The 26,474-nt window shown below is 35.0% G+C and overlaps 4 protein-coding genes across 7 annotated transcripts; all 4 read right to left on the bottom strand.

Moving 5' to 3' along the window:
* Positions 1 to 525: 525 nt before the first annotated feature.
* LOC126702781 (uncharacterized) lies at positions 526 to 4,459 on the bottom strand. Of its 3 annotated transcripts, none has more exons than XM_050401635.1 (5): positions 3,979 to 4,454; positions 3,649 to 3,782; positions 1,775 to 1,922; positions 1,556 to 1,662; positions 526 to 1,142 (listed from the first exon to the last, which is right to left on the bottom strand). In XM_050401635.1, the coding sequence occupies exons 1-5, from the start codon at positions 4,292 to 4,294 to the stop codon at positions 1,101 to 1,103; spliced, it is 747 nt and encodes a 248-aa protein (XP_050257592.1). In that variant the 5' UTR covers positions 4,295 to 4,454; the 3' UTR covers positions 526 to 1,100. The 3 variants fall into 3 exon arrangements, with proteins under 3 accessions (XP_050257592.1, XP_050257591.1, XP_050257590.1); XM_050401634.1 differs by having other exon boundaries at positions 846 to 1,229; positions 3,979 to 4,459; XM_050401633.1 differs by lacking the exon at positions 526 to 1,142 and having other exon boundaries at positions 1,439 to 1,662; positions 3,979 to 4,458.
* Positions 4,460 to 5,994: 1,535 nt separating this feature from the next.
* On the bottom strand, positions 5,995 to 7,091 carry LOC126702783 ((-)-isopiperitenol/(-)-carveol dehydrogenase, mitochondrial-like). The gene has a single exon (XM_050401637.1). It carries the CDS (start codon positions 6,850 to 6,852, stop codon positions 6,055 to 6,057), a length of 798 nt encoding a protein of 265 aa, XP_050257594.1. The 5' UTR covers positions 6,853 to 7,091; the 3' UTR covers positions 5,995 to 6,054.
* Positions 7,092 to 11,448: 4,357 nt separating this feature from the next.
* Positions 11,449 to 13,310, bottom strand: LOC126702784 ((+)-cis,trans-nepetalactol synthase NEPS1-like). Of its 2 annotated transcripts, none has more exons than XM_050401639.1 (2): positions 13,146 to 13,310; positions 11,449 to 12,352 (listed from the first exon to the last, which is right to left on the bottom strand). In XM_050401639.1, the coding sequence occupies exon 2, from the start codon at positions 12,339 to 12,341 to the stop codon at positions 11,556 to 11,558; it is 786 nt and encodes a 261-aa protein (XP_050257596.1). In that variant the 5' UTR covers positions 12,342 to 12,352; positions 13,146 to 13,310; the 3' UTR covers positions 11,449 to 11,555. The 2 variants fall into 2 exon arrangements, with proteins under 2 accessions (XP_050257596.1, XP_050257595.1); XM_050401638.1 differs by having other exon boundaries at positions 11,449 to 12,367; positions 13,146 to 13,309.
* Positions 13,311 to 23,981: 10,671 nt separating this feature from the next.
* On the bottom strand, positions 23,982 to 25,108 carry LOC126702782 ((+)-cis,trans-nepetalactol synthase NEPS1-like). The gene has a single exon (XM_050401636.1). It carries the CDS (start codon positions 24,937 to 24,939, stop codon positions 24,142 to 24,144), a length of 798 nt encoding a protein of 265 aa, XP_050257593.1. The 5' UTR covers positions 24,940 to 25,108; the 3' UTR covers positions 23,982 to 24,141.
* Positions 25,109 to 26,474: the final 1,366 nt, after the last annotated feature.

Genomic DNA, 26,474 nt, shown 5'->3' on the forward strand with positions numbered 1-26,474 from the left:
GCATTGACGCAAGGCCATAGGGAAAAGAAGCCTCCATTGATTCAAGAAAATACTAAAGCTTGAAGATTTGATAGTATTTGAATAGAATTGAGATAGAAAATAGATTAGTTAGATGTAGCTAAAATAGATAGCATTTGAATAGAATTGAGAGTGAATAGCTAAAAAAAGATTAGCTTCCTAAGTTGAAATTTGCCTAACACACTCGTCCATTACTAATGTGATGTTCTAAGATATATAATTTTAAACCTCAGTCTTCCACAAAAGTCAACTTAACTTTTGACCAAAAATGTTCTCGTGGGGTTATATTTTTGTATTTTGCAAAGACATCCTATTTTCACTATTTAAACAATCAAACTTGTGGTAAGATATGCATCTGCTAGAGCACACAAGTACAATAATAAGAGGATTTCAAATCTAAGCAATGTTAGTGAAAATTTGTTGAGGAAAAAAAAAGGAAAAAAAGAAATAGAAAAGAATTAACATAGAAATTTATGAGGTTTGTGCCTATATCCATGTCCACAGGAATGAGTGAATGAGAATTCTACTCTTATAAAAAATAAGGTTTTACAATGAATTTATACTACAAGTCTCCAAGAAACCCTATAGTAGAGATCAGTGTTACTTAGAATTCAGAACATGAAATCACTATCTGTAACAAATACCAAACAAAGAAAGGCAAAGAAGCGTGAATAAGCAACTTCAAGTTTAATTGTGATTTAGCTAAAATAATCACAAGTCCTCCGTATAATAACCCATAAAGGTGTTAACAACGTGTAACCCCGATAGGATCTGACAAAAAAATTTAGACACAATACTGATATTCCTCAACAAAATCAACCAGTTGAGGACTTGAATCTCCAATAATGTCAATCCCAACCTTCTAATGACAAAGGTTGCCAACTCTATATAGTCATACTATCCACAAGCTTCAATTTTCCACCCTATGAGCCATTCTCTAGAAGAAGAATTTGGACGATACACTCGGAGCACATGATAAGGCTGACTAGGCCTTTCACCACCTTTCGTCAGGCTTTATGGATTGAACTTTGAAAGGGCCGCATAAACTTAAACGACATTTATGTGACAGAATTGTTTATACATCAAAATTTGAAGTTGTCCTTCAAGTATAACACCATCTCTTGCTATAGCAGTTGAACAGGAAAGGAGACAGAACAGCGATCACTCTTGTTAATAACACATACATAGAAACAGAAGCCACAGAAATTTTCCTAATATAAGGTCATTCTTTAGCATTTTGAAGGAATAATGACATCTAGTGATCACCAGAATAATTTCTTTTTCATGTTAAACTAAATGCAGAAATGCTAGGACTTTGCTGTATTTTGAACATGGAAAGCTAGCATTTCCAGTACTTAAATTTTAATAATGATTTATCTTCAGATTTATTATCTATAGGATGATTATATCATTATACCAGTTGAGAGAAGTTTATTTGCCTCTATTAATTAGGCCATTCTTCCATGAGCTTTTGTTTCTTAATGTTAAGACCTTTGGCGATTAAATGTAGATGCCAGGGGAAAATAAAAGAACTTACAATCAAACAAAGGAGAATGCATCCAGTAGCGCCAGGAAACATAGCATACCAAAAGTTTAAGTGGTGCAACTTAGCTCCATCAATGAACAGAAGAGGCAAACTTGCAGCTGCATTTTGAATGTACAGCTTGCATCTCAGCACCAAATTCTGGATTTCTTAGGGAGATAGCAAGCAACAATGAAAGAACAAGTGTAAGCTGTCATGGCTTTTGGGCATTACCTGGAGGATGAGTTGCACCTGTGTAAATCATGAAGGCAATTGAAGCAGCCAGGGCAGTGCTCCTAGCAAGCCATCCTGCCCCAAATATAGAGAAAGCAAGAACACCAATTGCTGCACAACCAATTTGAGCCATGAACATATTGTACTTCTGCAAAATCACAGCAGCAAGACCGTTTGATTTTTGTTCTTATCATCTTATTAAGGTGGTGAATTGCAGTGTTGAAAGGATAACACAGCCAATGACACCAATATTGGTTTGGATTGAAGTGATGCATGTTCATTATTGACTTGTCATTGTTAAATGCAAAATTGAACAGTTGTAAGCTTAGATTATGTCAATTGTATCAGAAAGTTTGTTTTGATTCTAAATGTTTCACTAAGTAAGATCTTATTTGCAAATTGGTCAAAATAGTGCTATGCACTTTGGGTAAAAATTTGATGATTCTAAGCACCTCTCATCGATTCTTCCTGGCTAACCTTATGACTGATCCATGATCATGTTTGGCCTTCCCAACTCCCCAGATCCCAGCCCCAACAAAAAACAGAAATAGGCACGTGTGTGCATGCAGCGAGCGCACGTGCACTCATGCGTACACACATACACATAGAAAGGCAATTATGAAGGATTCATAAGCCACATTTGTTTTATTCACACATGAAAACAATTTGGACACAAACCTATTAGCAAGCAAGGGCCCACTACCCACATACCTTAATGTGCGCTAGCGTGGAAATTAGGAGTGTGCATCTAATCCACCAATCTCACCTACCCAATCCAACTTGAAGGTAATGGATTGGTTTTTTTTGGGTTGGTGGGATAATTTGGGTTGAGATTATCTAAAAAGGGGTTAGGTTGGTTAAGTTAAGGTTTGGCAGGTTTAACCTTAATTAAAGGTTGGTTAAATTAAGGTTTGGCAGGTTTAACCTTAATTAAACTCAGATATTATTAAGCACTGTTACATTAAAAAAAAGGTTGTACCCTACTCTTTGATTGGTGGGCAGCCTTCAGCCCTTCACTAAATTAAAAAATATTTTAATATAATTCAAATATAATCAAATATACTATAACTATTGAACAGTTGTTATAATTCATTATACTCAAACCACCAAAAATATGAAATAAACATAAGAGTTAAATAATTTAAGGGAAAGATTTTGCAGCATACTAGTATGCAGCAACCTTTCCCATAATTTAAACCACATAGCTTTAAGTTCAAACCATCCAAAAAATGATTAGAAACCAAAACCTCATTTCCAATTTTCTTTTTAGAAAGACTTTCAATTGAACATTCGTATAAGTAAAAGAGAGAGAGAAATACTTAATTTGCTACAGAAAGGCCTATCTTCTTTGCAAATAAAATTAACAATTAGGATATTTTAACAATTTAAATGTGTATAATAGGGCTGGAAATTAGTTTGGACTTTGGATAGAAAGAGTCTAAAATCCAAAGTCCAAACCCAAATGAGTCTAAAATTGTGAGCTCCAGCCAATCCTATATATATAATTGGGTTGTAAATTACACTAAACTTGATCCGCCATCCTTATTAATTGTTGAAGTGGAAAGTCCAAACACCAAATTAACACTCCCAAGTCACATCACGTCAAAGAGTTAGAAATCCCAATAAAGTGATAAACTCTAAAATAATGTGTCATCAACCATCTATTTTATCTATCAAAAAAAAAAAAAAGCCATCTATTTTACCAAACTAAAATACTAAATATTATGTATCGCTTACTGGGCTTCATGTCAGGGCAAGGCCCACAGAGAACAGTGATAAACATATGGGCCAAGCCATTAATCAAAGTCAGCTCATTAAGGTCAGTTTGGGCTCTTTCAATACAGGCCCTTAAGAGAGAGAGAAAGTAAAAGTACCCGAGCAGCAGGTGAGGAGGGAGCTGCAAAGAGAACAGCAGAAACAGCCCCCAAAGGTGCAATTGTCATTGAGATTCCTCTTGGGGCCAAAATCTGATCCATCTTGCCCAATATTGCCATTGCTGCAAATGCCCCTATCAAAAACAAGTCACAAACACACATTGCAAATCATACAGTGAGTCAAGAATTAATGGGCGGTCTTTCACCTTTTATCATTGAACTTTTACAGTGATTCAGTGAATGAATTATCTATTTATCCAAGTCAATATTGCTAAGTGTAGCCAAAATTAAGTTCCTAAATCTCTCAAACAAGTAATATATATCTTAAACCTGCAGAAGGCCAGACAATGTCGCTAAGGGAAGGAGCTGCAGGGCCCTTCAGAGGTTTCCAACCATCCCAAAATGGTGCAGCCACGTTGCTTGAGCTTGATGCCACCACCCCATATTCTCTTCTTCTTCTTGGTCCTCCTATGCTGCAACCAAGAGAGCTCTCCAAAACAACATCTTTGGTTTGAATTGAATGGTTCTTGAATAGCAATGAAATTGCTGGAGCAAATGAACGCAAAGATGTAGATGATGTTGCTGGTGGTATCATTGAACCATTTTGATGAATACGGGAATAGCTAGACCGTAGTTGCATGCCCATTTTTTAAATCCCCACTCTCTCTCTCTCACAAGAAGTATTTTGATTATGTATGTATATTTCATGCGAGAAGAGAGGGAGAGAGAGAGTGGTGACCGTTGGTGGTTGGAAATGTCGTGTGGGCTTTTGCCTGTTGGGGATGTCGAGAGGTCATTTGGAATTTTGGATAAGGGGTATTCGGCTTTCCTAGTTCCTACCATTCCAGTCCCTTTTAAGCAGCCCTTATGACTTTTGGTTTTTTTTATACTTTTAAATTTTAATGAATTAAAAAAATGTGCTTAATGCGAATTTCCTCGAAAGAGCCGCATGATGCACAGTTCAACCTCTCAATGATTAAGGAAAATAAAATATCACAAAATTTGATCGGGAAGATTAATAATCTGAGAAATATTAAGGTAAATTATTATTGGTTTTTACTAATGGATGAAAGAGTAATCCTTATTCTACAACTAATTTAGAGTAATGGAACAATTAAAATCCACAATAATTCCATAAAGGTCATGGACTTTTCCACGGCTTAAGTTGGGAAAAGCTGCGATGTATGAAGGGTTGATTTGGAATTCTAGGGCTATGAATAAGAGGGTATGGTTGCGTTATCTATCACCAAGCGAAACCAACCAATAATACGGGCAATCTTTCTAGTTAAGTAAAAGTGTGGTTATTCTTTCTTTCCTCGTTCAACAACCTAGAATTTTGGGTTTCCAAATGACTTTGAAGCCTGAGTTCATGCAGGAAGACTGCTATTTATAGCCTATAACTATTGATTTTTTTTATTTAAAAAAAACCATTAATACGAAGAAAAAAAAAAAAAAAAAAAAAGGTACATTCTTTAAAGCTGTGTAGTAGTGGTACACTCATGCTTATGCTAAGCGCTTATAAGGCATGAGGGGGACGCTTCTCTTGCCCATGTGGGACTGCACTCAAAGTCTTCCCTTGTCGCTTGAGGACAAAACCGTGCGAACTTGGCTCCTCAAAGCGGACAAACAAACTTGCGGTGGGTCAGGAACAAAATCCTCCCCCACAAAAAAAGGCGCTTTTTGAGGGGATGTACCCGTCAAGAGTATTATCTGCTTTGGGGTAGGGTGAGATTGGCTTGGCCATGTCTTGGACCTGGAACTCGCACGGCTTTGTTACCCTCGAAGTGTACGCCTCTACCACTACTATGGGTAGTAGTGGTACACTCATGCTTGCGCCAAGCGCTTATAAGGCATGAGTAGGGCACTTCTCTTGCCGATGTGGGACTGCACTCAAAGTCTTCCCATGTCGCTTGAGGACAAAACCGTGCGGGTTTGGCTCCCCAAAGCGGACAAACAAGCTTGCGGCGGGTCAGGAACAAAATCCTCCCCCACAAAAGCTAATTAGTATTTATAGGAATCTCACAAACTTTACCAATTGGCTATCTTTGTATTACCTCTTTCTAGCAATCTCATTTCCAATTTTTTTAGAACATACATTAAGGATTCGCACTTGTCTCCACAACATCAATTAAGATAAGAGTACTTCTCTATTTTCCCTCCCTAATATGGTCTAAACATTGAAATTATCTAATTTTCTTTCTTCATTAATTACTCTATAAATTTTGTTACCTCTTCATTTGCTTCTTATTCAGATGGTGATTTTCAACTATTACTATATTCATTCATGTATTCAAACTCCATCCACAACCTCAAAAAATAGAAATAGTATAAAGTTAGATCCAAATCTTGACAAATTGTACATTTTATTTCTAACATGGATATACAAGTGAGATGTGAACATTAATTTTATTGCAAACCCATTATTAAGTAGGGATGAATGAAAGAACCATCTACCAATAAATCATGTCCAGCCACAAACTCATTACATGCAAGAAAAAGCACAGCATCAGCAACATGATTCACATTCAGTGAAACCCTTTTCAACCTAGCGTATGCTTGATACTTCTTCTGAAGTACCTCTATGCTCTCACCATGAAAGTTGCTCGTTAACCCGGTTGCAAGTGCATTTGGTGACACACAATTCACCCTAATCCCATATTCCCCAAGCTGCAAAGTCGCTGATCGAACCAATCCCAGAACCGCATGCTTTGACATACAATAATCCGTGCCCTTATACCCACCGTTGCTTGCAGCCACACTCCCCGTGCATATAATACTCCCCCGCACGCGCCTCTCAATCATCACACGCGCTGCGTATTTCACACACAACGCCATGCCGCGCACGTTGGTGGCGAACAGTGTGTCAAATTCGGAGATGTTGAGGTCAAGGACGGACTGATCGGAAGCACTTATAATCCCAGCGTTGCTGAACATTATGTCTAGCTGACCATGTTTCCACACCGTTGATTCAACCATGTCTTTGACTTCTTCTTCTTTGGTAACATCACAGTGCATGTAATTGCACTTGTCTAGGCCGATAGATGTGGCAACTTGGTGACCTAATTGGTCTTGGATATCGGCTATGACCACCATGCGTGCACCATTTTGGGCAAAAAGGCGTGCCGTAGCTTCACCTATGCCGCTTGCTCCTCCGGTGACTATGGCTATTTTGCCTCGTAGTTTGTTGTTGGAGGATTCTGTCATGGCAATTGAGATTGCAACTGGTATTGAAATTTTAGGAAGAAGGTCAATACTAGGCGATCTATCAAAAAGATCAGATGGGATATCCTTATTGCGCCATATGAACGGTGGAATGTTAGGTAGAAAAGGTAAACGCTAGTGGAATTATTGTAGGCCAAATGGGAAATAATTAAGATTTGTTGTTTGAAAGTATTGACAGATTTTCATCTGTGAATTTATCTTTTTCTTTGTCTCATTGTGAGCAGGCTAGCTGTTTTTGTTCCATGATAATTATTTGGCCAAATAAGACATTTCAAAGTTATATTTTTTAAATAGTTTGTGTTTGCTAAAGTGACAATATACTATTCTACCTTATTGTACAATGTACCAAATTCTTCAAGCTAAACAATTATCTTCTTCGCACCATTCTTGATTTTTAATAATTCTTTTTAATATAAAATATGTCATCCCAAACCTTCTCTCACACTTGAGTTGAGTGTCGAAAACCCCTTTAAAAAAGAAAAAAAAAGAAAGGAAATTGTTGTTGGACACATGGAGCTATACACAATTATACATGTAAATGACGAAATTGTATTTTGAAAATATGATTTTAATTATAATTTTGAAATGGTGAAAACACAATTTTACAATTTAATTAAATTCATGTTTTAAACCCAAAATTTTAGTTGAAGTGGCGCACACACATTGTATACACTAGTGTGTAATAAACAGGAAAAAAAAAAAAACCAATATGTAGAAGATGAAGTTACTGTGCCAGTTTCGGCTTCATGATAACACACGTCATCCAAAAATTATGTAATTGTGAGGAGTTTTTCATTTAAAGATTCTTTTTATATTACATCGAAAAACCCAACACAACGCCCAATCTTAGGCAAATGTGAGCCCCATGTAACATTATTCCCAGCTACTTCCTTCCTTTCCAGCCATTCCTCTAGTATTGTGGGGTCTTGATGTTTTGTGGCCTCAATCATATTTCAGTTGAGTGGAAGTGAAATATCGGAGGAAACTAGGAAAGTAAGAGACAGAGAAGGAAAGAGATGGAGGGGTTTGTTTGCACAAATAAGTTTTTATTGTTTTTTTTAAAATAAAAAGGACCACATTTTAGCAAACCAAGTCTAAAATTCACAAAAAATTAGGTCATGCAAAGTTGTGTAAAAATAAATGATTACTACAGTAACTATGTAAATTTATATTGGCATTATTTATTTTTTTATTTAATTTTTTTATCTTTCTTTACTTACCTTGAGGATGAAACAAATTTGTATTTACTTTTTTATTCTTTCTATACTTATCCTAATAATAAAGAAAGAGAATGAATGGTGGTTGTTGTATGTGAAGAAAGAAAAATAATAAAAAAAAAAAATTGACATTTTAATGAAATGCAGTATAAAATAGATAATCTGATGTGAGGTAATTTGAAAAGCAAGTATGTGAAATAGAAAAAGATACATTTTTATGCTAAAAATATATAGAAATTTTTAATAAGCTAATGTGAATGCACTTGGGATTATTTTCATTTTACTTTGAAAGGAGACAATACATTTCAAGGTTAGGGTTTCTTTGAAATGAATTTATGGTTTAGAATGTGCCATTAAGAAGCAAATAACTCTACTCAAATGGCAACTTAATGAAACCAGAGACCAATGTTAAGTTTATAGAGTAAAAAAGATACACTAACACTCTGTTTGTTTCGACATTAACATTTTTTAGAAAATAAATCATTTTCCAAAAAGCATTTTTTGGAAAGCTATCTTATTTTCAAATGTTTGGTAGTAATCTTAAAATGAGTTAGCTAGAAAACTATCTCTTAACTTCTTTTATTTAGCTTCACGCGAGATAGAGTTGTTTTCCATAAATTTTTAAGAGAAAAAAAAAAAATTATATCTCATGCTTAGTTAAATAAGGGAAGTTAAGAGATAATTTTCCTTTAACTAATTTTTTCAAATATTACCAAATACAGAAAAATTGTGAAAAACTATATTCACATAAGGTTTTTCATTGTAGCATGGAGCATAACTTAAAATAGAAAAGAGTAGGGAAGACAAAAAGATGGGTTGCTATTTGATGCTTGATTTGAATCAACTAGTGGTAGTGGTGGTGGTGGTTAGTTCTTGATGCTGATATGGTTTTCATATGCCATTTTTTTTAATGTTTGAAATTGCAAATAAGTATAAATATTCAATGACTTTCATAATTTTTTTTTCACAATTGAGCAAACAGTGTAAAACAAAAGTGAAGTTAGAGATAATTCCATATGAATATAATGTTGTAATAATCACAATTTGTTACTTCAAATATTGTGAAAGAAGTTGTATAATTTACCGTGTTGAATTTATTATTGTGATGCTTAGATCTTTGTGAAACATCTTGACAAATCTAAATTATTGTACTATAAAATGAGTAATATAAAATGAAGAAGAAAGAGTGGAGGAGAAGGTGTAAGGAATGCACGTGGGTGATGGAATGGGATTAGGTGAAAAGGTAAAAGGGGGCTTCCTAGAAGCTTCCTATTTTATAAAATATTAACATGTTTATTTACAAAAATACCTAAATTTGAATTTTAAAATAATCAAACTAATCACTTGATTATTATGGTAATATTTATTTTAAAACACTATATTACATTCATTAAATAATGATATTACATTTATAAAATTTGGCTTAAGAATAACAATGAGTAATAACATTTTTTTTTATTAATTACTAATATATATTGTGGGGCCCAATAATCTGTGGCCCTGGCCCATTTATTCATTAGGGCCCAAGGTCCGAGCCGAGGAAGGTTATAGTCAAGGATAGGTAATACAAGTACAAAATAGTCCTAAGACACAGCTGAGGACGATTCAGTCCTCGGCATGTCCGAGATCCCCCTGGAAGGAAGGACAAAAACGGAATAGGAACAGTTTGGAAAAAATCTAAAAATATCTATGTCAATAGGGAAGGACACGCTGGATAGTTTAACGACCAAAGGCAAAGGGAAAGCTTCCCTTACTGCCATTCAATACTCTGCACCTGACAGAGCCATACCCTTCAGCTTTTACAACCACCCCCCAACCACTCTGGGTATAGGTTGATGGGACAAGTATTAGTCTTGGAAAGGTCGATCCTACACGTGGACGTGGGATAAAGGATACAGGCTAGTATAAAAGGAAGAGTAAGGATCCAAAGGAAGTGGCTGGAAAAAATGGCCAAAAACCAGAGCCTCCCAGCCCGCCTCCAGGAGAAAGACTCCTAGGGCGAACACAATTTAACTATATATGAACACCATGAAAAACCCACTGTCTTGTGACCAAGACCTAACCTTTCAAACTCACGCTCTATAAATGATATTGTTTGAGCCTTTTTACGTGCGAACCCAACGTTATTACGGGTCGTTACAAATCGAGTCCTTACATATATATATATATATATATATATATATATATATATATATATAAAGTGGTAATTCCGAAACGGTCTAAAACGGTATGTCGAAATAAGCTGGTACTAAAATATTTCATTCCAATAGACAAACCGGAACGGCCACCAAAACGGTATTCATAACAATGCTATTTTTTTCCTTTTTTATGTTGAATTATTGTACTAGTTTATTATGTTGATTGCTAGTATGGTAAGACAGCTAATGACTTGAAATTAGATTCCTTTGTCTTTTTGACACCGTTTTAGGAAAATTTTCCCTTTTTTTATTCACCTTTTGTAGACCAATAATTTGTTAAAGATTATGTTTTTTTTTTTTTAATTATAAAATTATCAAAGATTTTGTTAAGGGTGTTTTATGCACTCATTAAGGAGGCTTAAAAAAGATTCTATCAAAATTCAAAACTAAATTAATAGTTAATGAAAATAAATTTTTTTAGATTTAGTAGCTTGACTCATAAAAATGGCTCGATTGTTTTAATAAATTTTACCTAAACGGTGCCTTTCGGCACCTATTAATGGGACCCTTTTATGAAATAAAAAGATGAATGAGCGTGGGCCCACCACAAATTGTGGTCCACAAACCACAATACAAAGAAAGTGAGAGGGATTGATAAATGGTACCCATAGCCTTATTGGTCTAGTCAATGACTATCAAGTCTTGGATAGAACGAAAGTATGACATCTTAATCAGAGAATGCCATAGGGGCTTACTTGCTACTACCACAGTAATTTACTCCAAGGTCCCTTCTAACTCAACACTCCATGCTTGTAAGGGTCCGGTTAAAAATAACTTACTTTTATTAAAATTGAAAATTAAAAATTAAAAATATTGTAGAAAAATAATTTTTCAACGTGTAAATAAAATTGGAAGACCCGTATATAAACAGTATATTTTGTCTTTATACAGTATATTGATGTGATGTTACTGTTCGGGAAAAAAAAAGAAAAGAAAAGGCAGAAAACGTGCACGTGGATCCGCGTTTCGCTCACTACTAAAAGCTTGCCCTCATTATTTACAATGGTTCAGGGAGTGAGTGAGCTCTTCTTTACAGCATTTAGTTGTATATTTACAACTTTTCACCAGATAAGAAATTTGCAGACTACTTATTTCTTATCACATGATCTATTTTCTAATAATGAAACCTGTTAAATTAGCAAAATATAAAATAGAACAGAAAATTTGCATAAAAAACTTTCCTTAAAACTTATTTTCTTCAAGACTACATGGTTGAAGTTAAAACTCTTTGCTTTCCATCTCAATTAAAACAATACTCATTGGAGCTTGATTACCTACTACCTAAGTGGCCCCCATCAACCTTCAAGTCAAGTCCAGTGACAAAACCAGAATCATCAGATGCAAGAAAGAGCACAGCATTGGCAACATCTCCCACCTTCAACACAACCCCTTTCAAGGTTGAAGTTGATTCAGAAATCTTCTCCATTTGCTCTGCACCCATTCCACATGCACCACATGACATTGGTGTAGCCACCAAAGAGGGTGATACACAGTTCACTCTAATCCCATGCTGCCCAAGTTGCACACTTGCCGCTCGAACCAGACCCAGCACTGCGTGCTTTGACATGCAATAATCTGTGAACATATTTCTACCTTGGCTAGCGGCTACACTTCCTGTGCATATTATGCTCCCCTTCACGCGCCTCTCAACCATCGAACGCGCCGCGTGTTTCACACACAAAGCCATGCCGCGCGTGTTGATTTTGATCACTTTTTCGAACCCTGAAATGTCGAGCTCGAGGATTGTCTGATCAGAGCTACTCGCTGTCCCAGCGTTGCTGAACATGATGTCGAGCTGGCCATGTTTCTGGACAATTGATTCAACCATGTTCTTGACTTGGTCTTCATCGGAAACATCACAGTGCACGTATTGACACTTGTCTATGCCTATGGAAGCGGCTACTTGGTGACCCAGTTGGTCTTGGATATCGGCGATCACAACCATGCGTGCACCATGTTGGGCAAAAAGGTGCGCGGTAGCCTCGCCTATGCCGCTTGCCCCACCAGTGATTATGGCTACTTTGCCTTGTAGCTTCTTGTTGGAGGAGTCTGTCATTGCAATAGATACTGGGCAACGACAATCTACCAAATCAGATAGGACAATAACATTAATATTGATATGGGCGCTCATAAGCCTCGGAGCATTAGTAGCAATTCAGGGCCGGCCCTTCCCTTAGGCTTAGGCAATTGCCTAAGGCCCCCAAGTGGAAGGGGGCCCCAAAATTTTAGAAAAGAACTGCAAATACCCAAACCTATCATCCACAAAATCAAATCAACCTTCTCTTGCTTATCGAAGATAAAAAAAATTAAATCAAATTGCTATACAGTTGGAGTTGGCAAGTCAATTGTCCAGGAAAGAAAGAAGCAAAAGAAAAAACTAAGAAAATTAAATAAATAAAAGAAAAAAACTGTCGAACCTAGAAAAAAAAAAAAAAAAATTGGTCCTTTGCCAAACTTGTGCAAACCCAAACCCAGAAAAATTACTATTGAAGCTGTCATCCAAACTTAGAAAAAATAAACCATAATTGTTTGCAAAAAAAAAAAAACAGGAACACACTCTCATTACACTTCTAAAAAATTAATGAATCCTTTGCAAAAAAAAAAAAAAAAAAAAAAGAAAAGAAAAAAGGGGGCCCCAAGTAGTAGAGAAAAAAAAAAAAATTTAGTTTCAAATGAATTACAAAAATAATCTGTCACATCCTTTTAACCAAAAAAAACAAAAATTTTGGCAAATCCTATTGAACATTGGTTCTAAACAAAATCATTGACCAAAAATCAACCAGATAAACTACAAATCCGGTCTAAGAGATTAACCACAAAACAAAACAAATAAATCCACTCAAAACCCTAAAATTTTTACCTTTCTCTCTAGTCTCTGCTCTCCGCCTCTCTCTAGTCTCCAGTCTGTTCTCCGCCTCAGCCTTTCTCTGATTCTCTGCTCTCCGCCTCTCTCAAGTCTCAACTGCTCACCTCACCGTATCAGGTTCTGAAGTTCAGGAATCAGGTATAAAATTATAAATATTTGGGCCATTTTTTTTGTTTAGAACTTAAGATTACTTTGCTTATTTGGGCCCTCCCTGGCTATCAGTTTATCATTATGGCTGCCTGGACCCTCCCTGGACTGGGCGTTAAGTTTGGGCCTTCAAGTTTTTTTTTTTTTTTTTTTTTTTTTGGTTATAGATAGGATTTGTTTTTTGTTTTTGTTTTTTTTTTGTTTTTTTTGTTTTTTTTTTTGGGTGGGTCTTATTAATAAGTCTTGTGTCAATGTTATGGCTGTGCTTAAATTTTTGTTATGCTTGTGCTTAATTTTTTTTTTTTTTTTAATTTATGCTGGTTGAGATTGCTAAAAACTTGTTATTGTTCAGTAAAACTACAACAATAGTTTTTATATAAATCAGGTTCTATTTCTCATTTGCTCTACACTTTAAAGTTATTTTTTATTTTACGCTCCGTTTGTTTTGATGTAAAATATTTGCAGGAAAATATTTTCATATTTTACAGTGTTTGTTTTGTAGTAAAACATTTAGTCAATGGTAAAATATTTTTAGTCAAACAATACAACTAAGGCAAATAAGTGTAAAATATTTTACGCTTAAAAAATTGGTAAAATATTTTACATTTGTAGCTGTCACTCTCAACAGACCTGATTAGCCCCTTTCTCACACTCTTTCAGTTTCTCTCCACCACCCAGCCCACCTTCACTCGTCTCCCTCCCATCACCGGCTCTATCTTCTCCGGCAATCCTTTGGGACTTTTGACTATCGTCATCAATGTTCCCGACGAGAGCAAAGCCGGTGCAAATCGACAACCACTACCCCTTTTATGGTGTAGATCGGTGATAAGGTGGGTAGTGGGGTGGGTCGTCGTCAAATTTGAGTGCCGGTGTCTCCCTCTCAGTGGTGGGGTGGGTCGTCAGTGATGGGTTTTGGTGGGCTATGTCATGGGTGTTGGGTTTTGGTGGGCTGGTTTTTGTGTTTTCAGGTCTGGTTTTGAGTTTGGGGTTTGGTTTTTGGTGGTCGGAACTGCTATAATTGTGGTGGTTTGTGGATTTTGATGGTGGCTGAATAAGGGTGGGTTTCATTGATCTTTGATTTTCGAATTTTTGTTTTCATTTGGTATGGTTGCTTCCTGTTGGTGGTTGTTGTTGTGGTGGTGTGGCCGTGTGAGTGGTGGTGTTTAGTCACTAGATTTTGGTGGTAGTGGGGCGATGGTGGCTATTTTTTTTTCCTCTTTCCAATTTGGATTTTGGATGGTTAGTAGTGGCGGTGGTGCTTGTATTTGGTGGTTGGTGGTTGTTTACATTTTCAAATTTCTAATCTTGCCAAACACTTGAAAATGTTTTCAAATGAAAATATTTTACAGTAAAATTTTTTTACATGTAAAATATTTTATATTTGAAAATATTTTACATCAAAACAAACAGAGTGTTAGTCTATATAAATATATTATTTGATTAGAAATGCCTACTAGAAAATATGCATCTAGATTTGAAAAACTTAAAAAAAGAAGAAAAGAAGAAAAATTAAATGAGTCTCAAAAAGGATCAATGGATAAATTTGTTATTAGTAATAAACAAAATATAACACAAAATTTAGATGAAAATATCACAAATGAGCAAGAAATTCCCAAAAATAATTTAGAAGAAAATGATGTTCAATTTTGCAATACAACAAATCTTGATAATGAACTTCAAAATAATTTAGAAGAAAATGAAAATAATAATGAAAAATATAATATAAAAATATTAAATAAACATTAATTTAATGAATATATAAGTATAAAAAAGGCCTAATTTTTAGTTCTTACCTTAGGCCCCAAAATGTCTAGGGCCGCCCCTGAGTAGCATTGAAGCTAAATACTTATATATTAGCTATTTTAGTTTCACAAAAACACAAAAATACATGGCATACGGTCCGCCCAAACCGGACTCTACTTTTCGACTCGGTTAATTGTGAATTAGGTACGGTCCAACCATGTTAACCGATTCACAATTAAAGAAACATGCCATACATGCCCTTGTTTTTATGGTTCTTTTAGCCTTAAGAACCTCTCTATGCAAGAAAAGCATGGACCCGTGCGAATCGTAGTTGAACCGCACGGTTCTTAAAACCGTGAACAGTTCTCACGGTTCCTTTCTTTTAGCAAATACCGGTTGAAATTAAAGATTTGGCTGGCATGCACTTCGGATTTTTTTTTTTATCAGATTTGGAACCAAAAGACTTGTGAGAGAAAAAGAAAACAAACTGCGAAGAAGAAGATGACAAAGTAGGGGCTGTGTGAAGTTGAAGTAGCAAGCTAGTAACCTAGCATAGATTGCCAATCACGGCCTTCATCTTCATCTTCATCTTCGTCTTCTGCTTCTATTTCTTCTTCTTACTTCTTTTTCTCCACCTTATCTTTCTTCTTTCCGTCTCCACCACTATGGTTTTTGTTTCTCACCTTCTTTCTGTTTTTGTTGGTGTTGTTGATTCTTTTGAATTCCTTTTTATGTTTCCAAGGCCCTTTCACGTGACTTGCATTGGGTAAGAAGAAAACTTTTAATTTTTGAATTAAAGATGGCAAAATGTTTTAGCCATTAGATTTTTGCAACTGAGCTCGTGATGTGACTATTGATAGATTGATATGTGACAAGTATTTGATGACTGTCAACCTAGCCCACCGGTGAATACAAAAGCAGAATCAAATTGAGTAAAACAAAAAAAATAAAAACATATAAGGCCTCCACTAGTTATTGAGGACTTGACACACTTAGGTGCACTCAGGAGCCTTCATTTTCATCTTCATCTTCGTCTTCTACTTCTATTTCTACTTCTTACTTCTTTCTCTACTTCTTCTCTTTCTTCTTTCCATCTCCATTGCTGTGGGTTCCATTTCTCACCTTCTCTCTATTTGTGTTGGTGTTGATTCTTTTGAATTCTTTTTTATGTTTCCAAGGATCTTTCACGTGACCTGCATTGTGTAAGAAAAAAACTTTTAATTTTTGAATTAAAGATGGCAAAATGTTTCAGCCATTAGATTTTTGCAGCTGAGCCCGTGATGTGACTATTGATAGATTGATATGTGACAAGCATTTGATGATTGTCAACCCAGTCCATCAGTGAATACAAAAGAAAAATCATATTGAGTAAAAAAAAAATAGATAAGGCCACCACTAGTTATTGAGGACTTGGCACACTCAGGTGCCTTCACCTTCATCTTCGTCTTTTGCTTCTATTTCTTTTTCTTACTTCTTTTTCTCCTTCTTCTCTTTCTTCTTTCCATCTCCACTGCAGTGGTTTTCGTTTATCACCTTTTCTCTGTATGTGTTGGTGTTGATTCTTTTGAATTCTTTTTTATATTTCCAAGGCCCTTTCACATGACTTGCATTGGGTAAGAAGAAAACTTTTAATTTTTGAATTAAAGATGGCAAAATGTTTCAGCCAATAGATTTTTGCAGCTGAGCCCGTGATGTGACTATTGAAAGATTGATATGTGACAAGCATTTGATGACTGTCAAATACAAAAGAAAATCAAATTGAGTAAAAAAATAAAAATAAAATAAAAACATATAAGGCCTCCACTAGTAATTGAGGACATGGTACACTCAGGTTCACTCAGGTGCCTTCATCTTCATCTTCAACTTCGTCTTCTGCTTCTATTTCTTCTCCTTACATCTTTATATCCTTCTTCTCTTTGTGCTTTCCATCTCCACTGCTCTGGTTACTGTTTCTCGCCTTCTCTCTTTTTGTGTTGGTGTTGATTCTTTTGAATTCTTTTTTATATTTCCAAGGCCCTTTCACGTGACATGCATTGGGTAAGAAGAAAACTTTTAATTTTTAAATTAAAGATGGCAAATGTTTAAGCCATTAGATTTTTGCAACTGAGCCTGTGATGTGACTATTGATAGATTGTTATTTGACAAGTATTTGATGACTGTCAACCTAGCCCATCGGTGAATACAAAAGAAAAATCAAATTGAGTAAAACAAAAAAAATAAAAATAAAAACAAAAACATATAAGGCCTCCACTAGTTATTGAGGACTTGACACACTTAGGTGCACTCAGGTGCCTTCATCTTCGTCTTCGTCTTTTGCTTCAATTTCTTCTTCTTACTTCATTTTCTCCTTCTTCCCTTTCTTCTTTCCATCTCCACTGCTGTGGTTTCCATTTCTCACCTTCTCTCTGTTTGTGTTGGTGTTGATTCTTTTGAATTCTTTTTTATGTTTCCAAGGATCTTTCACGTGACTTGCATTGGGTAAGAAGAAAACTTTTAAGTTTTGAATTAAAGATGGCAAAATGTTTCAGCCATTAGATTTTTGCAGCTGAGCCCGTGATGTGACTATTGATAGATTGATATGTGACAAGCATTTGATGACTGTCAACCCAGTCCATCGATGACTACAAAAGAAAAATAAAATTGAGTAAAAAATAAAAATAAATAAAAACAGATAAGGACACCACTAGTTATTGAGGACTTGGCACACTCAGGTGCACTCAGGTGCCTTCATCTTCATCTTCATCTTTGTCTTTTGCTTCTATTTCTTTTTCTTACTTCTTTTTCTCCTTGTTCTCTTTCTTCTTTCCGTTTCCACTGCTGTGGTTTCTGTTTCTCACCTTCTCTCTGTTTGTGTTGGTGTTGATTCTTTTGAATTCTTTTTTATGTTTCCAAGGCCCTTTCACATGACTTGCATTGGGTAAGAAGAAAACCTTTAATTTTTGAATTAAAGATCGCAAAATGTTTCTGCCATTAGATTTTTGCAGCTGAGCCCGTGATATAACTATTGATACATTAATATGTGACAAGCATTTGATGACTGTCAACCTAGTCCACTGGTGAATACAAAAGAAAAATAAAATTGAGTAAAAAAAAAGAAAAAGAAAAGAAAAGGCCACCACTAGTTATTAAGGACTTGGCACACTCAGGTGCACTCATGTGCGTTCATCTTTATCTTCATCTTCGTCTTTCGCTTCTATTTCTTTTTCTCCTTCTTCTCTTTCTTGTTTCCGTCTCCATTGTTGTGGTTTCCATTTCTCACCTTTTCTCTGTATGTGTTGGTGTTGATTCTTTTGAATTCTTTTTTTATGTTTCCAAGGCCCTTTCACATGACTTGCATTGGGTAAGAAGAAAACTTTTAATTATTGAATTAAAGATGGCAAAATGTTTCAGCCATTAGATTTTTGCTGCTGAGCCTGTGATGTGACTATTGATAGATTCATATGATAAGCATTTGATGATTGTCAACCCAGGCCCCCCGTGAATACATAAGAAAAATGATATTGAGTAAAATAAAAAATAAAAATAAAAACATATAAGGCCTCCACTAGTAATTGAGGACTTGGCACACTCAGGTGTACTCAGGTGCCTTCATCTTCATCTTCAGCTTCATCTTCATCTTCGTCTTTTTCTTCTATTTCTTCTTCTTACTTCTTTTTATCCTTCCTCTCTTTGTGCTTTCCGTCGCCACTGCTGCAGTTTCTGTCTCTCACCTTCTCTCTTTTTGTGTTGGTGTTGATTCTTTTGAATTCTTTTTTATATTTTCAAGGCCCTTTCATGTGACATGTATTGGGTAAGAAGAAAACTTTTAATTTTTGAATTAAATATGGCAAAATGTTTCAGCCATTAGATTTTTGCAACTGAGCCTGTGTTGTGACTATTGATAGATTGATATGTGACAAGGATTTGATGACTGTCAACCTAGCCCACCGGTGAATACAAAAGAAAAATCAAATTGAGTAAAACAAAAAAAAAAAAAAATAAAAAATAAAAACATATAAGGCCTCCACTAGTTATTGAGGACTTGACACACTCAGGTGCACTCAGGTGCCTTCATCTTCATCTTCGTCTTCATCTTCATCTTCATCTTCGTCTTCTGCTTCAATTTCTTCTTCTTACTTCTTTTTCTCCTTCTTCTCTTTCTTCTTTCCATCTCCACTGCTGTGGTTTCCATTTCTCACCTTCTCTCTGTTTGTGTTGGTGTTGATTCTTTTGAATTTTTTTTTTTTTTTACGTTTCCAAGGATCTTTCACGTGACTTGCATTGGGTAAGAAGAAAACTTTTAATTTTTGAATTAAAGATGGCAAAATGTTTCAGCCATTAGATTTTTGCAGCTGAGCCCGTGATGTGACTATTTAAAGATTGATATGTGACAAGCATTTGATGACTGTCAACCCAGTCCATCGATGACTACAAAAGAAAAATAAAATTGAGTAAAAAATAAAAATAAATAAAAACAGATAAGGACACCACTAGTTATTGAGGACTTGGCACACTCAGGTGCACTCAGGTGCCTTCATCTTCATCTTGATCTTTGTCTTTTGCTTCTATTTCTTTTTCTTACTTCTTTTTCTCCTTGTTCTCTTTCTTCTTTCCGTTTCCACTACTGTGGTTTCCATTTCTCACCTTCCTTCTGTTTGTGTTGGTGTTGATTCTTTGGAATTCTTTTTTATGTTTCCAAGGCCCTTTCACATGACTTGCATTGGGTAAGAAGAAAACCTTTAATTTTTGAATTAAAGATCGCAAAATGTTTCTGCCATTAGATTTTTGCAGCTGAGCCCGTGATGTGACTATTGATAGATTAATATGTGACAAGCATTTGATGACTGTCAACCTAGTCCATTGGTGAATAAAAAAGAAAAATCAAATTGAGTAAAAAAAAAAAAAAAAAAACAGAAAAGGCCACCACTAGTTATTGAGGACTTGGCACACTCAGGTGCACTCATATGCTTTCATCTTTATCTTCATCTTCGTCTTTCGCTTCTATTTCTTTTTCTCCTTCTTCTCTTTCTTCTTTCTGTCTCCATTGCTGTGATTTCCATTTCTCACCTTTTCTCTGTATGTGTTGGTGTTGATTCTTTTGAATTCTTTTTTATGTTTCCAAGGCCCTTTCACATGACTTGCATTGGGTAAGAAGAAAACTTTTAATTATTGAATTAAAGATGGCAAAATGTTTCAGCCATTAGATTTTTGCTACTGAGCCCGTGATGTGACTATTGATAGATTCATATGATAAGCATTTGATGATTGTCAATCCAGCCCCCCCGTGAATACATAAGAAAAATGATATTGAGTAAAACAAAAAACAAAAACATATAAGGCCTCCACTAGTAATTGAGGACTTGGCACACCCAGGTGTACTCAGGTGCCTTCATCTTCATCTTCAGCTTCATCTTCATCTTCGTCTTTTGCTTCTATTTCTTCTTCTTACTTCTTTTTATCCTTCTTCTCTTTGTGCTTTCTGTCGCCACTGCTGCGGTTTCTGTTTCTCACCTTCTCTCTTTTTCTGTTGGTGTTGATTCTTTTGAATTCTTTTTTATATTTCCAAGGCCCTTTCATGTGACATGTATTGGGTAAGAAGAAAACTTTTAATTTTTGAATTAAAGATGGCAAAATGTTTCATCCATTAGATTTTTGCTGCTGAGCCCGTGATGTGACTATTGATAGATTGATATGTGACAAGCATTTGATGACTGTCAACCCAGCCCACCGGTGAATACAAAAGGAAAATCAAATTGAGTAAAAAAATTAAAATAAAATAAAAACATATAAGGCCTCCACTTGTTATTGAGGACTTAGCACAAGCATGTGCACTCATTATTACATACAATTAAGTATATAATAAATATTTTAATTTAAAATTACAAAGTGTCCTTCTAATTCCTATATTATAACAATAATACTGTCACTAGTTTAACTAATCAACATATAAATAAATAAATAAATATTATATCTATGTATGCTTAGGATATGATATTTCTTATTTTTGTCTCCGGAAAGTTATGATGTGAAAAAATAGATTTGAAAGATAGATTTCTATATTTAATTGGGTCATTTAATTTAATTTTTCTATTTAGTATGATTTAATATATTTATCTATATTTAAATAATTATTAAATTAATTATGATATAATCACGGTTTGACCTCTGCTCGACCTTAAAAACATTGAACTTCTTCTTTTTACGGTTCAATATACGGTTCGTGTTTGAAAACTATGAGTAGTGGTGCTATAGGTAAAATTTTTTAGCTTCTTGCTACAATGTACATCTATTTATGGTTGTGCATTGTAGCAAGAAGCTAAAATATATATATATATATATATATATTATTAACTTCTCTCTCTTCTCTCATCAAACAAATATTTTCTCTTTTCTTTCTTTTTCTCTCTCTCTCTGGCTTTCCTTGTTTCTTCTTTTTTCCTCCTTATTTTTTTTCTCTCTCTAGCTGTCTAGTGCCTCCCTCATCTCCCTTATCCCTCAGCTCTATTGGAGCTTGATTTTTGGGTTTCCGTCGACCCAACTGCTGGGTTTCCGCCGATCTTCATCTTAGTCTTCATCTGTGCTGGGTTTCCGTTGATCTTTATCTTCATCTGTGCCCCATCGCTGATCTTCATCTTCATCTTCATCTAAGCTGGGTTTCCGCCGACCCACGTAATGTCTGTGTTGTGTTGGTGATTTTTGATTTTGTTTGTGATTGGTATTTTTGATTTTGTTTGGTCATGGGTTGAGGAAAAAGATTGAGGATTTGGGTTGGTGGGTTTTTATTTTTTATTTTTTTGGTGTTGCTGTGGATGTTTTTATTATTATTCTAATGAGTTATTTGTATTATTTTAATCAAATAGCTAAAAATATAGATCCATTGATATTGGGTGTGAAGAGGTAAAATAGATAAAGTGACTTTTGTAGATGCTAAATAGCTATATTTTTAGCTCCACTATTGTGGATGCTCTCATATGGATGGTGGAATGTTATGTAGATAGAATAATTGAGGAAAAGAGTAAGATCTAGCATAGGCAAATTTTGATCCATAATTTATAGTTGGTCAGTTTTTGATATTGCTTAAGCCTTAAGAAAGTACAAATGATACTCTTTTTTATGGAATAGAAAACAACAAGGAAAAAATCTAAATTTTATTTTTTTAAAAATCTGATTTGTCTTTAGAGACTACAAAACGTGTAAATACTAAAGAAGTAAAACTCTAGGATGACTAGGAAACCATCGGAAACCCTAATTCACACTAATCATGAGATTAGGTGGTAAAATATTGAATTTTACCAAAAATGGTAAAATTGAGTTAAATACAAAATTATAAACTACTAACCTTAAAGGTCCTTCTAAAACAAGTGGGATCTTATTATGACTTTTGAGCAAAAAATTATTAAGGAAACAAAAATTACTAAAAAGGGTAACAAATTCACCAAAATTAGGGTGCACCTTATGGCAAAGTGACAACTGTTGATCAGAAAATCGTTTCCATACAGGTTGCCAAATTTCATGCAAATCCGACTCTGTCACCCAAATGATTTCTACTAGTGTCTTTCTACCTTATGCCGTGATTTCAAGCACTCTTAATGTTCTAGAAAGGCCATAAAGGTCTGTTCTACATAAGTTCTAAACTTCTCAATGTGATGTAGAACAGACAACGAGCAGCAGGGGCGCAAGAAGTCATAATGGAAGATCAAAGGGGGTGCCAATAGAGGAAATCGGGGTGACAGTGTCGAAATTGCATTAAATTTGGTAGGTTGAAGGGAAACGATGTTCTGATTAAGATTCATGTTATCATGAACATTGCCAAAATTTAGACGAATTCCTTCATTAAGGCCCCGAAAATAGTTTTTTTGCTATTTATAGTAATATTTGTTTTTCCTTAATAACTTTTAGTTTAAAAGTCAGAATAAGGTCCCGTCTGTTTTGGGACTACCTTTAAGATCAATAGTTTATGATTTTGCATTTAACTCAATTTTGCCATTTTTGGTAAATTTTGGTATTTTGTCACCTAAACAAATTAGTATGAATTAGGGTTTTAGACGTTTTTCTCAGTATTTATATGTTTTGTAGCCGTCAAAGGCAAATCAGACTATTATCAATAAATACAGACTTTTTCTCTAGTGGATTCCAGTTTTCTTCTCCTTGTGGATTTAGGAAAACCTCTCGTGGATTTAAGGTTTACTACTAGGAACTAATAGTTTAGTTTTTGTTTTATTAAGAGAGTATCGTGTGTGCTATCTTTAGGCTTCTGCGACATCACAGTGTCATCATTATTTTGACATTGGTGTCACCAAATGAACCAGAAATAGAAAATCGGTTTTTTAAAACATATATTTTGTTAGACCGTTTACTTGATAGGAGGATCATTTCTATCTGATCTGATCTAATCTTATATTTATTATCTGATCTATCTTAAATCTAATATCTTACATGATAAGATATATAAAGATTTTTTTTTTTTTTTTTTTTTTTTTTACTTTAACTCTATTGTTTAGGGGTAATAATAATTAACAAATTAAACTTTTTAGCTTTCAAAATGTAACAAATAAGATCTTATAGTTATTGTGGGTGGGGGGGGGGGGGGGGGGCTATGGCCCAAAGTAATGAGTTGGGCCTTGGACCTTGTCAGAGGACACTAGCAAATATGAGGAGACAAACGTGACTTAGATAATTTATGTTACAAGCCTTAGACCAAATGTATATTTAAACTACTGAAGCACACTTCCTGAACACGCGAAGGGTACTACCTTAGACCAAGCAAGGGAAGAAATCTTTTCGTACATACATGTAAGTTGCCTAAAAGCTTGCCCTTATTCTTTACAAAGGTTCATGTGCTCTTCTTTAAAGCATTTAATTTTATATTTACAAATGTTTACCAGATAAGAAATAGTAGACAACTTATTTCTTCTTACATGATCTATTTTCTAAAATAAAATCAGTTATTTTGGTGAAATATAAAGTAAAACATATGATTTGTATTCAATATTTGTGAAATATAAAGTAGAACCTACACCCAGAACTTAAACAAGGTATACATACCTTTTCCTTCAACTTATTTTGTTCAAGAAAATATTATTAAAACTTGAATCCTTTGTTTTCCATCTCAAAACAATACTCATTGGGGCTTGTTCAGACTCCCTAAGTTGCCTCCATCAACCTTCAAGTCAAGTCCAGTGACAAAACCAGAATCTTCAGATGCAAGAAAGAGCACAGCATTGGCAACATCTCTCACCTTCAACACAACCCCTTTTAAGCTTGAAGTTGGCTCAAAAATCTTCTCCACTTGCTCTGCATCCATTCCTAATGCATCACATGACATTGGTGTAGCCACCGTAGAGGGTGATACACAGTTCACTCTAATCCCATGCTGCCCAAGCTGCAAACTTGCTGATCGAACCAGACCCAGCACTGCATGCTTTGCCATACAATAATCTGTGAGTAGCTGAGTACCTTTGCTAGCGGCTATGCTTCCTGTGCATAAGATGCTCCCCTTTACGCGCCTCTCAACCATCACACGCGCCGCGTGTTTCACACACAAAGCCATGCCCCGCGTGTTGGTTTTGATCACTTTGTCGAACCCTGAAAGGTCGAGCTCGAGGATTGTCTGATCAGAGCCACTCACAATCCCAGCGTTGCTGAACATGATGTCGAGCTGACCATGTTTCTGGACTGTTGATTCAATCATGTTCTTGACCTGGTCTTCATCAGAAACATCACAGTGCACGTATTGGCACTTGTTTATACCAATTGATATGGCTACTTGGTGACCCAATTGGTCTTGGATATCGGCGATCACAACCATGCGTGCACCATGTTGGGCAAAAAGGTGAGCCGTAGCCTCGCCTATGCCGCTTGCACCACCAGTGATTATGGCTACTTTGCCTTGTAACTTCTTGTTGGAGGAGTCTGTCATTGCAAACTTAGCAATAATGGGCAAACCAGTGAGATGACAGCTTTTATTGGAAGATGATTGATATTGGACAATCTATCAAATCAGATGGGACAATAATATCGATATGGTTGGTGCCATGGGGAATAGTACGTGAATAATGCTAGGACCCGTAAAATTGCAAAATTTGATCCATAATTTATAGTTAGTCAGTTCTAAACCTCTCAATGTTATCATTATTTTGACATTAGTGTCACCAAATAAATTTTTTTTTTTAATAAGATAATTAAGAAAATTGGTTTTTTGAACACATATGTAGAGAGGAAAATTTCCAACCTATGACAAGTTGACACATACTACCGAGTCTACCAAATACGGTCAATTACAAAGTGCCATGTATTAGCTACAACTAGGTTCTACCATCACCATTCAGGAACGAACAGAAATTTGCTAAGTGTTATGAAATAAAAACATAAAAAGCATGCTGCATAATGCCAATACGCGTGTAAGCAATGACGTAAGCAGTTTAACACATATAAGTGCCATGTACTACAACTAGGTTCTACCATCACCATTCAGAACCAACTGAAATTTGTCAAGTGTCATGAAATAAAAAATAAAAAGCATGCAAAATGCCAATATGCGTGTAAGCAATGACGTAAGCAGTCTGATGTGTGTAAGCAATGACATGAACAGTCCAATCGGGTTTTGACATGTGTTACCTTCAAAATCAAGTCATTTTGGCCAATTGAAAGATGCCATGTGTCTTGGAGAATAAGTCTTAAAGTTCCTCCAATCAGATTGTAACACGTCACCAATCAGACTCCGCCATGTGTAGCTCACCCACTCCCAAACTCCTATAAATAGAAGCCTTTCTCGGGGGCGGCCCAACAAACTTTGAGGCCTAAGGTGATATATTTAAATGGGGCTTTTTTGTTATTAATTAAATAATATTTAACTAGTTTTCAATATTATAATTTTTATATAACAAAAATGCATTTTTTTGTGTTGTAATATATATATATATATATATATTTATATATATTTTGAAGAAATGCTAAAACTATAACAAATTTTACTAAAAAAAACATACAAATGCTGTAGTAATGAATGTGATTAATGACACTTCAAGAAGATAATAAATAAGTATTTGAATGAATGATGTTAGGGATATTATAAATTTTACAACATGATGCTTATAAAGATGTATCACTAAGTAATTTAAAAATGCATTTAATAGGTTGTTGACATCTACAAATCATATTAATTATCACATCAATTTGTATAAAAGTTTTAAAGTAAAATTTATAGTATTTATAGTATTTTCCTATCTAAATTATTTATTGTAATTAGTGACACATATTTGTAAGCCCTATGTATTTAAAATTGTAATATCTCTAGCATTACTCAATTCTTTGATACTTCTTAAAAGTTAAAAAAAAAAAATGTAAAATTAATTTTTTTTCCTATATCTCAATTTAAAAAAAAAAAAAATATATATATATATATATCTCAATTTTTGCCCCAAAATTTGGGGGCCTTTCTCTAGTAGGGGGCCC

The sequence above is a fragment of the Quercus robur genome, chromosome 10, assembly GCF_932294415.1.
Source record: "Quercus robur chromosome 10, dhQueRobu3.1, whole genome shotgun sequence".
Lineage (NCBI taxonomy): Eukaryota > Viridiplantae > Streptophyta > Magnoliopsida > Fagales > Fagaceae > Quercus > Quercus robur.

Bases quoted from the DNA above. Each gene is read 5' to 3' on its own strand.
- LOC126702781 (XM_050401633.1), bottom strand. From the start codon at position 4,294: ATGGGCATGCAACTACGGTCTAGCTATTCCCGTATTCATCAAAATGGT. The intron at 1,923-3,648 runs GTACTTTTACTT...GTGATTTTGCAG, and splicing joins CCTCCTCACCTGCTGCTCGG to AAGTACAATATGTTCATGGC. The intron at 1,663-1,774 runs GTAATGCCCAAA...TTCAAAATGCAG, and splicing joins AGGTGCAACTCATCCTCCAG to CTGCAAGTTTGCCTCTTCTG.
- LOC126702783 (XM_050401637.1), bottom strand. From the start codon at position 6,852: ATGACAGAATCCTCCAACAACAAACTACGAGGCAAAATAGCCATAGTC.
- LOC126702784 (XM_050401639.1), bottom strand. From the start codon at position 12,341: ATGACAGACTCCTCCAACAAGAAGCTACAAGGCAAAGTAGCCATAATC.
- LOC126702782 (XM_050401636.1), bottom strand. From the start codon at position 24,939: ATGACAGACTCCTCCAACAAGAAGTTACAAGGCAAAGTAGCCATAATC.